This window comes from Lipotes vexillifer, unplaced genomic scaffold (genome assembly GCF_000442215.2).
Source record: "Lipotes vexillifer unplaced genomic scaffold, Lipotes_vexillifer_v1.1 scaffold408, whole genome shotgun sequence".
NCBI lineage: Eukaryota > Metazoa > Chordata > Mammalia > Artiodactyla > Lipotidae > Lipotes > Lipotes vexillifer.
The window spans coordinates 972,757-986,753 of NW_006787469.1; the positions used below are offsets into that span (position 1 = coordinate 972,757).

Sequence of the window (13,997 nt, forward strand, 5' to 3'; positions counted from 1 at the left end):
AAAGAGTCCTAGACATTTCTTAAGCTACCAGGATGGAGGGACTCTAGAGACCTGCCCTGCTTCGGGGTCCGGTTTTGGTCCGGGTTTATGAGGCGCAAACGAGCCTGTGCAGCTTGCAACACTGTCTTGCCGGGCCAGCAGAAGCCGGTCACGGGCGCCCCCCTGTGTCCTGCGGGGGAACTGCGGCCTCCCCATCCCAGGCTCCTCGCGGCCGGGGAGACGTCACGAGCAGGGAGAAGGGTGGGCGGGGCCGTCCCGGCCTGAGACTGATACCCTGCCCTGCTGCTTCGTGTGCAGAGTGGTTCGAGTTCTCCCCCTACGAGGTGGGCCTGCAGAAGTATGGAGCCTTCATTCCCACCGAGCTCTTCGGCTCCGAGTTCTTCATGGGGCGGCTGATGAGGAGGATCCCAGAGTCGCGGATGTGCTACATGCTAGGTGACTTCTGGCTGGGGGAGGCCCCTGGGAACCCCGCCCCGTGCGGAACAGCCTCCGCGTTTGATTAGAGGAATGACGAGGAGACACGGTCTGTTCCCCCAGGATCATGTGCCAGGTGCTGGTGCTGGTTTGGGTTATCCCTTGGGCATGTGACCCTCCTGGCATTTGTCAGCATACGCTCATTCCAGGAGAGGCTCCGGAGCCTACCAGCCTCCCAGACTACCCTGATCTCCCTGTGACCCTGTGGGCCAGAAGGGCCTGACAGGGGCTCCTGGGTCACTGGGGAACAAAGGGGATTTTTCCAATGTCCTGGTCTCCAGTCGTCTCCCTGATGTCCGTTCAGAACCAGACTGGGAGTTGCAGGCTGAGATGGAAGCTTCTGGAACTTCTACCCCCTTCCCCCTGGTTCCAGGAAGCAACATGCCTGTTTCCAGGGCTTGAACCAGCCCCTGGGATCCAAGGGGCCAGAGGGGACCTCAGGGTGAAGACAGAGTGTCTGGGGAAGCCTGGCCCAGCTCCCAACACTATGTTCCCTGGTCCTCCAGAAGCCAGGCCCACTGAGTGCAGGGGCCTGACTGCGATGTCCACTCGTAGAGTTCTCCCCTTCAGAGCCCGAAGTACATCTGTCAAAGGGCAACCGCAAAAAACAGACCCATCTTTACAGCCTCAACAACAGTTATGCCCTTATTTAAACTAGTTGTCTGCCTCCCCCTCCCTTCCATCTATCCCAAATCCAACCCATCCCAGAAAGTCTCACTTAAGCCCCATTTCTTCTGGGAAGTCAGCCCCAAAGCCCACAGCCCCCAGCAGCCTCTCCTTCCTCTGAACACCTGTGCTGTTGAGCATGTGGCTCAGAGATCTGTGGGTGAGACACTCGGACTTGAACTCTGGTTCCTCATTTATTAGCTGTGCAAAGGAGGCCAAATTACCTAACCTTCCTGAGCTTCAGTGTTCTCATCTGTAAACTGGGCTTAAGAGTAAAACCAACCTTATGGAGGATTCAAATGGGTCAATGTATGTGAAAGATTTCACATGAGTATTATTATTACTGTGTTGCATTGTTTAAATCATAATAAGAGATGGTGTTACATTTATCAAGTGCTCACCATGTGCCAGGCGCTGTCCTAAACTAGTGTGTTAACTGATGCAAGGGGTGATTTCTGGACTTGAACTTGAAGCCTGCACTTGTCAGCATTAAGTCTCTCCTGGGGCTGTGCCTTATATGCCTTCATACCCCCTCCCAGTTCCAAGAGGAGAGCAGAGAAGAGCTGAGTCACTTATGTCGAGCTGCACTGTGGGGAGAGGGAAATGAAAGCCTGTCCCACTCCCTGAGCAGCTTGACTTGGAGGGGGCATCGAATCCAAGGCAGAATCAATCAGTATTTGGGTGGGCCTGGAGGCTCGGGCAGAGCGACTCACCACTGGTCCTGCTCCCTAGGTCTGTGGAGCAGCATCTTCTCCCTGAGCCTGCTCGATGCCTGGAATTTGTCCCACACCTCGGAGGAGTTTTTCCACAGGTGGACAAGGGAGAGAGTGCATGATATCGGTGGGTCACCCACTGGCTTCCCCTCCTGGTTGGGCGATGGTGGGGGTGGGGAAGGTGGATCAGCAACTGAGGACCAGTCCACCTGCCACGTGTTTCAACATCATCCCTATGGCCCACGGAAATAGGAAGGCAGCTAGGGGGTCTTCCCTGCCTGGAAAGGAGGGTGATTGCAGTTGGATACACCTTTGCCAGCTCTGGCCTGGCCCGGGGGAGTGGATGCACCGTGTGGTAGGCTTGGAAGAGCTGCACGGCGCCCAGGAGAGCTGCAGAGGGTGGGGATCTATGAATGCAGTTAAAGGTCACCTTTCTGGACTCTCTGTTTTCTCTGGAACCCCTCCTTGCCTGTCACCCCACTCCTTCTCCTCTGCCCTGCCCCTGTTCTATGTCTCTCCCCTGGGTCCTCCTGGCTCCGAGAACTAGACAAGGAAGGTGTGCACTGCACTTACAGGCTGACCCCTGGGTGCAGGGCAACCATGTGGTGCTTCACCTGGGCAATCTGGGGACTCCAGCTCTGTGACCTGTCCTCCATCCCCCCTGTCCCCTGCAGAAGATGAGCCACTCCTACCTGAAATCCCCAAATGTGATGCCAACATGCTGGACACCACGGTGGTGATGCCAGGGTCATGGCTGTCCAATACATTCCGCAACATCCTCACCTCCCGGGCCTTTGTGTCCGAGTTCCACAACTTCCTGCTGGGGCTGCAGCTGCACACCGACTACTACCAGAATGGCCAGTTCTCCACGTGGAAGGGTAACCTTACCTGCTGCCCCTTGAGGCCTACCTCTGTTTAGAGGAAGGGGAAGTGGATGTGGAGGGAGAAAGGATGAGAAAACTCCTCTGCCCATGTTCATTGGGCCCAAGTGGCAGACTCTCCCCATAGTGTATTCTACATCTGGTGAAGCCTTGAACAACGGGTGGAGTGGTGGTGTATTTAATTAATTGAATCTGTACAATGACTCTATACAGCAACTGTATAACAATCCCAGCAGGTAGAAGTTGACCCCATTTTACAGTTGGGGAAATATGGGCCCTGCCTTTCTACAGTTGTGTTCTGGGGACACCATTTTTTTTTCTTCTTCTTCATTTTTTAAAAACTGTATTTATGGGCTTCCCTGGTGGCGCAGTGGTTGGGAGTCTGCCTGCCGATGCAGGGGACGCGGGTTCGTGCCCTGGTCTGGGAGGATCCCACATGCCGCGGAGCGGCTGGGCCCGTGGGCCATGGCCGCTGAGCCTGCGCGTCCGGAGCCTGTGCTCCGCAACGGGAAAGGCCACAGCAGTGAGAGGCCCGCGTACCGCAAAAAAAAAAAACAAACTGTATTTATTTTATTTTATTTATTTTTGTCTGCGTTGGGTCTTCATTGCTGTGCGCGGGTTTTCTCTAGTTGCGGCAAGTGGGGGCTGCTCTTCGTTGCGGTGCGCGGGCCTCTTGTTACAGTGGCTTCTCTCGTGGCAGAGCACGGGCTCTAGGCACGCGGGCTTCAGCAGTTATGACGTGTGGGCTCAGTAGTTGTGGCGCACAGGTTTAGTTGCTCCACGGCATGTGGGATCTTCCCGGACCAGGGCGCGAACCCGTGTCCCCTGCATTGGCAGGCGGATTCTTAACCACTGCGCCACCAGGGAAGCCCCTGGGGACACCTTTTAATGTAAGTGCTGCCCCCGGAGTTGGGCAGGGATGGCCCAGCCCAGGCTCCTCCAAATGGTGAGTGGCAGAGCTGGCTCTTAAACTGTGGTCTTGCAGCTTCAACTCAGGACTTCGTCCCCACCCTGCTGAAGCTCTAAATTTGACTTTCCACCATCTTTGGTATTTTACTTGGCCACAGCCTGCAATGGCTGCTTGAGCCTAGGCTAATAATCTTTGTCCTCACTGTCTGGGGCAGAAAAGGCAGCTGGCTCTGGGCCCACAGTTTGCACTAATTTATAGGATAGTCTTAAGCCCCTGCTGCACCACAAATTCTGTGGCTGAACCTTAGTGGGCTTTCTGTGCATGTTCCATAAAAGACTTGCTAAACTCCCCAGATAATGCTGTTCTTCCTCAGCCTACCCAGGGGGACACTGGGACTCACCGGGCACCCTGGCCAAGGGGAGGGCTGGAGGCCAGGCTGAAGTGGATGAGCTCCGGGCAGGGCATCCCATCCCCACCAGGTGCCTCTGACCATCTGCTGAGATCAGGGCGCCAAGGAGTAAGGATAACCACAAGCCTTGACTTTCAGACTCGGTGCTAGATGGCTTCCCAAACAAGCTGACAGCGTCTGTGAACCACTTGTGCCTGCTGGACACTGCATTCGTCATCAACTCCAGCTACCCGCCCATCCTCAGGCCGGAGAGAAAAGCTGACCTCATCATCCACCTCAATTACTGTGCTGGGTCCCAGACAAAGGCAAGTTTGGCAAAGAAGGGCTCCCACCCCACTCCCCACAGGCTCCTAGACTTAGTATCGGAGAAGCTCAAGCCACTATCCCTGATGGAGGTTACACCTCCAAACCTCAGGGGTGTAGCCCGCTGGCCCTCATGCAATGGGTTTACTAGATTCACTGAGCTAATTCCTATTTTATTCTTACATTTGAGCATTTCCCATATTTGGCAATTCTTTAGCTGCAAAATAAAAAAGAGTTTAAAAAATAACCTTAGGGCTTCCCTGGTGGCACAGTGGTGAAGAATCTGGCTGCCAATTCAGGGGACACGGGTTCGAGCCCTTGTCCGGGAAGAACCCACATGCCGCGGAGCAACTAAGCCCGTGCACTACAACTACTGAGCCCATGCTCTAGAGCCCACGAGCCACAACTGCTGAGCCCGTGAGCCACAACTACTGAGCCCGCGTGCCACAACTACTGAAGCCCGTGTGCCTAGAGCCCGTGTTCTGTAACAAGAGAAGCCACCGCAGTGAGAAGCACACACATAGCAACGAAGACCCAGTGCAGCCAAAAATAAATAAATAAATTTATTAAAAAAAATAATAATAATAACCTTAATAGAACCCAGTCAATTGTAAAGTTTTGTACCACTTCAGGAGCTTGTAATGTCCTATGTTCAAAGTGATCACATGGTCTCCCCACTACCAGGAAGTATGAGCCTCCATGTAATTACACCAAAGAGTTAGATTTTTATTTATTTTTATTTATTTTTATTTATTTCCTTTTGAAAAGTTCTGGATTTTCAAGGGAAAGAAACTGTTTTTTGGTCTACTTTATTTATTTTATTATTATTTTTTATATAGCAGGTTCTTATTAGTCATCAGTTTTATACACATCAGTGTATACATGTCAATCCCAATCGCCCAATTCAGCACACTATCCCCAACCCCCTGGAGTTTTCCCCCATTGGTGTCCATACGTTTGTTCTCTACATCTGTGTCTCAACTTCTGCCCTGCAAACCGGTTCATCTGTACCATTTTTCTAGGTTCCACATACATGCATTAATATACGATATTTGTTTTTCTCTTTCTGACTTACTTCACTCTGTATGACAGTCTCTAGATCCATCCACGTCTCAACAAATGACTCAGTTTCGTTCCTTTTTATGGCTGAGTAATATTCCATTGTATATAGGTACCACATCTTCTTTATCTGTTCGTCTGTCGATGGGCATTTAGGTGGCTTCCATGACCTGGCTATTGTAAATAGTGCTGCAGTGAACATTGGGGTGCATGTGTCTTTTTGAATTATAGTTTTCTCTGGGTATATGCCCAGTAGTGGGATTGCTGGGTCATATGGTAATTCTATTTTTAGTGTTTAAAGAAGCTCCATACTCTTCTCCATAGTGGCCGTATCAATTTACATTCCCACCAACAGTGCAAGAGGGCTCCCTTTTCTACACACCCTTTCCAGCACTTGTTGTTTGTAGATTTTCTGATGATGCCATGCCCATTCTAACTGGTGTGAGGTGATACCTCATTGTAGTTTTGATTTGCATTTCTCTAATAATTAGCGATGTTGAGCAGCTTTTCATGTGCTTCTTGGCCATCTGTATGTCTTCTTTGGAGAAATGTCTGTTTAGGTCTCCTGCCCATTTTTGGATTGGGTTGTTTGTTTCTTTAATATTGAGCTGCATTAGCTGTTTATATATTTTGGAGATTAATCCTTTGTCCATTGATTCGTTTGCAAATATTTCCTCCCATTCTGAGGGTTGTCTTTTCATCTTGTTTATGGTTTCCTTTGCTGTGCAAAAGCTTTGAAGTTTCATTAGGTCCCATTTGTTTACTTTTGTTTTTATTTCCAGTACTCTAGGAGGTAGATCAAAAAAGATCTTGCTGTGATTTATGTCAAAGAGTGTTCTTCCTATGTTTTCCTCTAAGAGTTTTATAGTGTCCGGTCTTACATTTAGGTCTCGAATCCATTTTGAGTTTATTTTTGTGTATGGTGTTAGAGTGTTCTAATTTCATTCTTTTACATGTAGCTGTCCAGTTTTCCCAGCACCACTTATTGAAGAGACTGTCTTTTCTCCATTGTATATCTTTGTCTCCTTTGTCATAGATTAGTTGACCATAGGTGCGTGGGTTTATCTCTGGGCTTCCTATCTTGTTCCATTGATCTATGTTTCTGTTTTTGTGCCAGTACCATATTGTCTTGATTACTGTAGTTTTGTAGTATAGTCTGAAGTCTGGGAGTCTGATTCCTCCAGCTCTGTTTTTTTCCCCTCAAGACTGCTTTGGCTATTCGGGATCTTTTGTGTCTGAATACAAAATTTAAGGTGATTTGTTCTAGTTCTGTACAAAATGCCGTTGGTAATTTGATAGGGATTGCATTGAATCTGTAGATTGCTTTGGGTAGTATAGTCATTTTCACAATATTGATTCTTCCAACCCAAGAACATGGTATATCTCTCCACCTGTTGGTATCATCTTTAATTTCTTTCATCAGTGTCTTATAGTTTTCTGCATACAGGTCTTTTGTCTCCCTAGGTAGGTTTATTCCTAGGTTTTTCATTCTTTTTGTTGCAGTGGTAAATGGGAGTGTTTCCTTAATTTCTCTTTCAGATTTTTCATCATTAGTGTATAGGAATGCAAGAGATTTCTGTGCATTAATTTTGTATCCTACAACTTTACCGAATTCATTGATTAGCTCTACTAGCTTTCTGGTGGCATTTTTAGGATTCTCTTTGTATAGTATCATGTCATCCGCAAACAGTGACAGTTTTACTTCTTCTTTTCCAATTTGTATTCCTTTTATTTCTTTCTCTTCTCTGATTGCTGTGGCTAGGACTTCCAAGACTATATTGAATAATAGTGGTGAGAGTGGACATCCTTGTCTTGTTCCTGATCTTAGAGGAAATGCTTTCAGTTTTTCACCATTGAGAATGATGTTTGCTGTCGGTTTGTTGTATATGGCCTTTATTATGTTGAGGTAGGTTCCCTCTATGCCCACTTTCTGGAGAGTTTTTATCATAAATTGGTGTTGAGTTTTGTCAAAAGCTTTTTCTGCATCTATTGAGATGATCATATGGTTTTTATTCTTCAGTTTGTGAATATGGTGTATCACATTGATTGATTTGCGTATATTGAAGAATCCTTGCATCCCTGGGATAAATCCCACTTGATCGTGGTGTATGATCCTTTTAATGAGTTGTTGGATTCTGTTTGCTGGTATTTTGTTGAGGATTTTTGCATCTATATTCATCAGTGACATTGGTCTATAATTTTCTTTGTTTGTAGTATCTTTGTCTGGTTTTGGTATCAGGGTGATGGTGGCCTCATAGAATGAGTTTGGGAGTGTTCCTTCCTCTGCAATTTTTTGGAAGGGTTTGAGAAGGATGGGTGTTGTTTCTTCTCTAAATGTTTGATAGAATGCACCCGTGAAACCACCTGGTCCTGAACTTTTGTTTGTTGGAAGATTTTTTTTTTTTTTTTTTTTTGTGGTACGTGGGCCTCTCACTGCCGTGGCCTCTCCCGTTGCGGAGCACAGGCTCCGGACGCGCAGGCCTAGCGGCCATGGCCCATGGGCCCAGCCGCTCCGCGGCATGTGGGATCCTCCCGGACCAGGGCACGAAACCGTGTCCCCTGCACCGGCACCAGGCCACTGCGCCACCAGGGAAGCCCTGTTGGAAGATTTTTAATCACAGTTTCAATTTCATTACTTGTGATTGGTCTGTTCTTATTTTCTATTTCTTCTGGGTTCAGTATTGGAAGGCTATACCTTTCTAAGAATTTGCCCATTTCTTCCACGTTGTCCAGTTTATTGGCATAGAGTTGCTTGTAGTAGTCTCTCAGGATGCTTTGTATTTCTGTGGTGTCTGTTGTAACTTTTCCTTTTTCATTTCTAATTTTATTGATTTGAGTCCTCTCCCTCTTTTTCTTGATGAGTCTGGCTAATGGTTTATCAATTTTGTTTATCTTCTCAAAGAACCAGCTTTTAGTTTTATTGATCTTTGCTATTGTTTTCTTTGTTTCTATTTCATTTATTTCTGCTCTGATCTTTATGATTTATTTCCTTCTGCTAACTTTGGGTTTTGTTTGTTCTCCTTTCTCTAGTTCCTTCAGGTGTAATGTTAGATTGTTTACTTGAGATTTTTCTTGTTTCTTGAGGTAGGCTTGTATAGTTATAAACTTCCCTCTTAGACCTGCTTTTGCTGCATCCCGTAGGTTTTGGATCATCGTGTTTTCATTGTCATTTGTCTCTAGGTATTTTTTGATTTCTTCAGTGATGTCTTGGTTATTTAGTAATGTATTGTTTAGCCTCTATGTGTTTGTGTTTTTTACGTTTTTTCCCCTGTAATTCATTTCTAATCTCATAGCGTTGTGGTCAGAAGAGATGCTTGATATAATTTCAATTTTCTCAAATTTACTGAGGCTTGAGTTGTGACCCAAGATGTGATCTATCCTGGAGAATGTTCCGTGAGCCCTTGAGAAGAAAGTGTAATCTGCTGTTTTTGGATGGAATGTCCTATAAATATCAATTAAATCTATCTGGTCTATTGTGTCATTTAAAGCTTCTATTTCCTTATTTATTTTCATTTTGGATGATCTGTCCATTGGTGTAAGTGAGGTGTTAAAGTCCCCCACTAATATTGTGTTACTGTCAATTTCCTCTTTTATAGCTGTTAGCAGTTGCGTTATGTATTGAAGTGCTCCTATGTTGGGTGCATATATATTTATAATTGTTATATCTTCTTCTTGGATTGATCCCTTGATCATTATGGAGTGTCCTTCTTTGTCTCTTATAACATTCTTTATTTTAAAGTCTATTTTATCTGATATGAATATAGCTAATCCAGCTTTCTTTTGATTTCCATTTGCATGGAATATCTTTTTCCATTCCTCACTTTCAGTCTGTATGTGTCCCTTGGTCTGAAGTGGGTCTCTTGTAGACAGCATATATATGGGTGTTGTTTTTGTATCCATTCATCAAGCCTGTGTCTTATGGTTGGAGCGTTTAATCCATTCACGTTGAAGGTAATTATTGATATGTATGTCCCTATGACCATTTTCTTAATTGTTTTGGGTTTGTTTTTGTAGGTCCTTTTCTTCTCTTGTGTTTCCCACTTAGAGAAGTTCTTTTAGCATTTGTTGTAGAGCCGGTTTGGTGGTGCTGAATTCTCTTAGCTTTTGCTTGTCTGTAAAGCTTTTGATTTCTCCATCGAATCTGAATGAGATCCTTGCTGAGTTGTGTAATCTTGGTTGTAGGTTCTTCCCTTTCATCACTTTAAGTATATCATGCCACTTCCTTCTGGCTTTTAGAGTTCCTCCTGAGAAATCAGCTGTTAACCTTATGGGAGTTCCCTTGTATGTTATTTGTTGTTTTTCCCTTGCTGCTTTCAATAATTTTTCTTTGTCTTTAATTTTTGCCAATTTGATTACTGTGTGTCTCGGCGTGTTTCTCCTTGGGTTTATCCTGTATGGGACTCGCTGCACTTCCTGGACTTGGGTGGCTACTTCCTTTCCCATGTTAGGGAAGTTTTCGACTATAATCTCTTCAAATATTTTCTCTGGTCCTTTCTCTCTCTCTTCTCCTTCTGGGACCCCTATAATGTGAATGTTGTTGCGTTTAGTGTTGTCCCAGAGGTCTCTTAGGCTGTCTTCATTTCTTTTCATGCTTTTTTCTTTATTCTGTTCTGCAGCAGTGAATTTCACCATTCTGTCTTCCAGGTCACTTTTCTGTTCTTCTGCCTCAGTTATTCTGCTATTGATTCCTTCTAGTGTAGTTTTCATTTCAGTTATTATGTTGTTCATCTCTGTTTGTTTGTTCTTTAATTCTTCTAGGTCTTTGTTAAACATTTCTTGCATCTTTTCGATCTTTGCCTCCATTCTCTTTCCAAGGTCCTGGATCATCTTCACTATCATTATTCTGAATTCTTTTTCTGGAAGGTTGCCTATCTCCACTTCATTTAGTTGTTTTTCTGGGGTTTTATCTTGTTCCTTCATCTGGTACATAGCCCTCTGCCTTTTCATCTTGTCTATCTTTCTGTGAATGTGGTTTTTGTTCCACAGGCTGCAGGATTGTAGTTCTTCTTTCTTCTGCTGTCTGCCTTCTGGTGGTTGAGGCTATCTAAGGGACTTGTGTAAGTTTCCTGATGGGTGGGACTGGTGGTGGGTAGAGCTGACATTGCTTTGGTGGGCAGAGCTCAGTAAAACTTTAATCTGCTTGACTGTTGATGGCTGGGGCTGGGTTCCCTCCCTGTTGGTTGTTTGCCCTGAGGCAACCCAACACTGGAGCCTACCTGGGCTCTTTGGTGGGGCTAAGGACAGACTCTGGGAGGGCTCACACCAAGGATTACTTCCCAGAACTTCTGCTGCCAGTGTCCTTGTCCCCACAGTGAGCCACAGCCACCACCCCTCCCGCCTCTGTAGGAGACCCTCCAACACTAACAGGTAGGTCTGGTTCAGTCTCCCCTGGGGTCACTGCTCCCTCTGCTGGGTCCTGATGCACACACTACTTTGTGTGTGCCCTCCAAGAGTGGAGTCTCTGATTCCCCCAGTCCTGTTGAAGTCCTGCAATCAATTCCCACTAGGCTTCAAAGTCTGACTCTCTAGGAATTCCTCCTCCCATTGCTGGACCCGCAGGTTGGGAAGCCTGACGTGGGGCTCAGAAACTTAAATCCAGTGGGTGGACTTCTGTGGTATAAGTGTTCTCCAGTCTGTGAGTCACCCACCCAGCAGTTAAGGGATTTGATTTTACTGTGATTGCACCCCTCCTACCATCTCATTGTGGCTTCTCCTTTGTCTTTGGATGTGGGGTATCTTTTTCGGTGAGTTCCAGTGTCTTCCTGTCGATGATTGTCCAGCAGCTAGTTGTGATTCTGGTGTTCTCGCAAGAGGGAGTGAGAGCACGTCCTTCTACTCCTCCATCTTGGTTCCTCTCCCTGGTCTACTTTAATACAGTCCTATCCTGAGGCCAGGGAAAGGGGAGTATAGACAGATGACAAGGATGACACCAATGATAATGACCTAAGTTTGTAAACAAGGGACAACATGCCTTCCTACACACGATCTCCCTTGATCCTTACACCAGGTCTTTGAGGTAGACGGCAGAACTGCTATTATTCCTATGTTATAGGTGAGGAAGGTGAGGCACAGAGAGGGTAAATGGCTTGCTTAAGATCACACAGCTAGTTCTAAGCTAGAGCTTAGAACGGGGCAGAACTAAGGGGATTCTGATACTTCAAGTCTGCTGCTTTTTCTGTTACATCCTGTTTATAAAGATGCCCTTTCAGAGTCCTTTCTGGCCCTGTCACGTTCCAAAGCCCATGAGTGTCCCGCAGGAGCCTGGCCAGCCATGGCTGTCACCCTCTTAGGGAGCCAGCCACATCTCCAGGTCTGTGGGTGAAGCATCATCGGAAGGGCTTCTGTCCAGTTTACTTGGGGAAGGAGCTTGCAGTTGGACACACACCAACCTACTGCCTCAGGCTCTTCATCCTGATCCAGGTTTGTCCTAAAAATAGCACAAATAGGCAGAGCAGTTGGAGACCTGAGTTGTTAGCTGGGGAAATCAGAAAGCTGGACCCAAGAATTCTGTGTTTCTTGCCCACCCTCACCCCTCCTGATACTCAAACATGTCCTCCTGTGATGTTCCAGCCCATGAAACAAACCTGCAAGTACTGCACCGAGCAGAACATCCCCTTCCCCAAATATGAGGTGCAGGAGGAGGAGGATAACCTCAAGGAGTGCTACCTGCTAGAGAGCTCCCAGGAGCCCGATGTCCCCACTGTGATTTTCTTCCCACTCATCAGCGACACCTTCCAAAAGTACAAGGCCCCAGGTAAGCCGCCAGGAGCTCGGGTCCCACCCCAACTGGCCTTGGACGGAGAGCTCCTGTTCTTAGATGTGTGCAGTCTTCCGACAGCGCTAATGGGAAAGCCAGGCATAGCTCCTTTCTGAGCCCAGCTTGGCTTCGGCGAGAAAGAACAGCCCCCCATGCCCCCGTGCGCCAGCGATGTCAAGCTCTACTCTTCCAGTCATTCACAGCCGGGCGCTGTGCGGTGCCAGGGAGGTCCTGAGATGGGCAAGCTATGTCCCCCGCCCTGGTGGGCTAGGAGGTGTGCGTGCACATCTGCGTGTGTGAGTGTGCACATGGGCATGTTTTATTGTGAGTGTGCAGGGGTGGGCCTCGGGGAGAGGGGCAGAAACCAACCATTACAACCTCACGTGATAAGGGGCTACAGCAAGTCCTTCTGCTCCTCCAGGTGTGGAGCGAAGCCCCGAGGAGCTGGAGCAGGGCCAGGTTGACCTCTATGGTCCCAAATCTCCCTACGCCACCAAGGAGCTGACGTACACGGAGGCCGCCTTCGACAAGCTGGTGAAACTCTCCGAATATAACATCCTGAATAACAAGGACAAGCTCCTTCAGGCCTTGCAACTAGCAGTAGAGAAGAAGAAACGCCTGAAGAGCCAGTGTCCCCCAAAGTCCCAGGACACCCCTAAAGAGTCCCCCCTGAAGTCCCAGGACAGTCCTGTGTCTGCTTCTAGCATCAGAGGCGCAGAACCCAGGGCTGACCAGCCCTCAGAGCCAGCTCCGCTCTCTAGCAAGGGCTGCAGGCAGGCTGGCCTGGGCTTTCTATCAAAAAAATTAAATTAAAAAAAAAAAAAGGTTGAGGGGGAAAGAGAAAGAGACAAAGGAAAATAACAAGGGGATGTAATGGGGCTTTATACCCACTGGAATTTTTTTTTTAAACATCTTTATTGGAGTATAATTGCTTTACACTGTTGTGTTAGTTGCTGCTGTATAACAAAGTGAATCAGCTATATGTATACATATATCCCCATATCTCCTCCCTCTTGCATCTCCCTCCCACCCTCCCTATCCCACCCCTCTAGGTGGTCACAAAGCACAGAGCTGATCTCCCTGTGCTATGCGGCTGCTTCCCACTAGCTATCTGTTTTACATTTGGCATTTGGTAATGTATATATGTCCATGCCACTCTCTCACTTCGTCCCAGCTTACCCTTCCGCCTCCCCGTGTCCTCAAGTCCATTCTCTATGTCTGCATCTTTATTGCTGTCCTGCCCCTAGGTTCTTCGTAACCTTTTTGTGTGTTTTTTTTTTTTAGATTCCATATATGTGTTAGCATACGGTGTTTTTCTCTTTCTGACTTACTTCAAATGCGTTTTTAAATTTAATGCAATTGTATTCTTGTGATTTTTATAGGCAATTGTATTTTGTGATTTTTATTTTTATGAATCAGCTTATTAATAGGAAGCATAATGCTTGAAGATCTAGATGGAGCACTAGAGACATCCTGGTCTCCTCAACAACAAACACAAACAGGTGATGGGGTTTCAGCAGCCCCTCTGCAACCACTCAGAGGCCGAGGACAAGTGATCTCTTTGATCCCCACTGGGCAGCCTTGACTGAGCATCCAGCTCCGGCGAAATGCCAGGCAAAGCCCAAGTCTGCAGCTCCGGTTCACCAAACAAGGATCTGGGATGCAGCTCTGGGATGTCTGTGCAGGTACGTGAGGCATCAGGTGAGTGATGCTGCCTGGTGCCGCCACTCCACAGGGCCACCACTCACTGACCAACCTGCTTCAGAGGCACTTCTCCAACCCTAACCCTCCTCTCTGGTTTCCAGATGGTATTACTTATTTCTAA

General features: G+C 47.0%; 1 protein-coding gene across 1 annotated transcript in view; it reads left to right on the forward strand.

The window, feature by feature from the left end:
• The window catches only part of PLA2G4E (phospholipase A2 group IVE), a 61,086-nt gene extending 47,089 nt beyond the window's left edge, over positions 1-13,997 (forward strand). The window contains exons 15-21 of the mRNA XM_007460198.1: positions 298-435; positions 1,873-1,980; positions 2,528-2,731; positions 4,192-4,358; positions 11,986-12,169; positions 12,594-12,857; positions 13,978-13,997. Of these exons, the coding sequence (XP_007460260.1) occupies positions 298-435; positions 1,873-1,980; positions 2,528-2,731; positions 4,192-4,358; positions 11,986-12,169; positions 12,594-12,857; positions 13,978-13,997 (1,085 nt within the window). The remainder of the gene's footprint in view (positions 1-297; positions 436-1,872; positions 1,981-2,527; positions 2,732-4,191; positions 4,359-11,985; positions 12,170-12,593; positions 12,858-13,977) is intronic.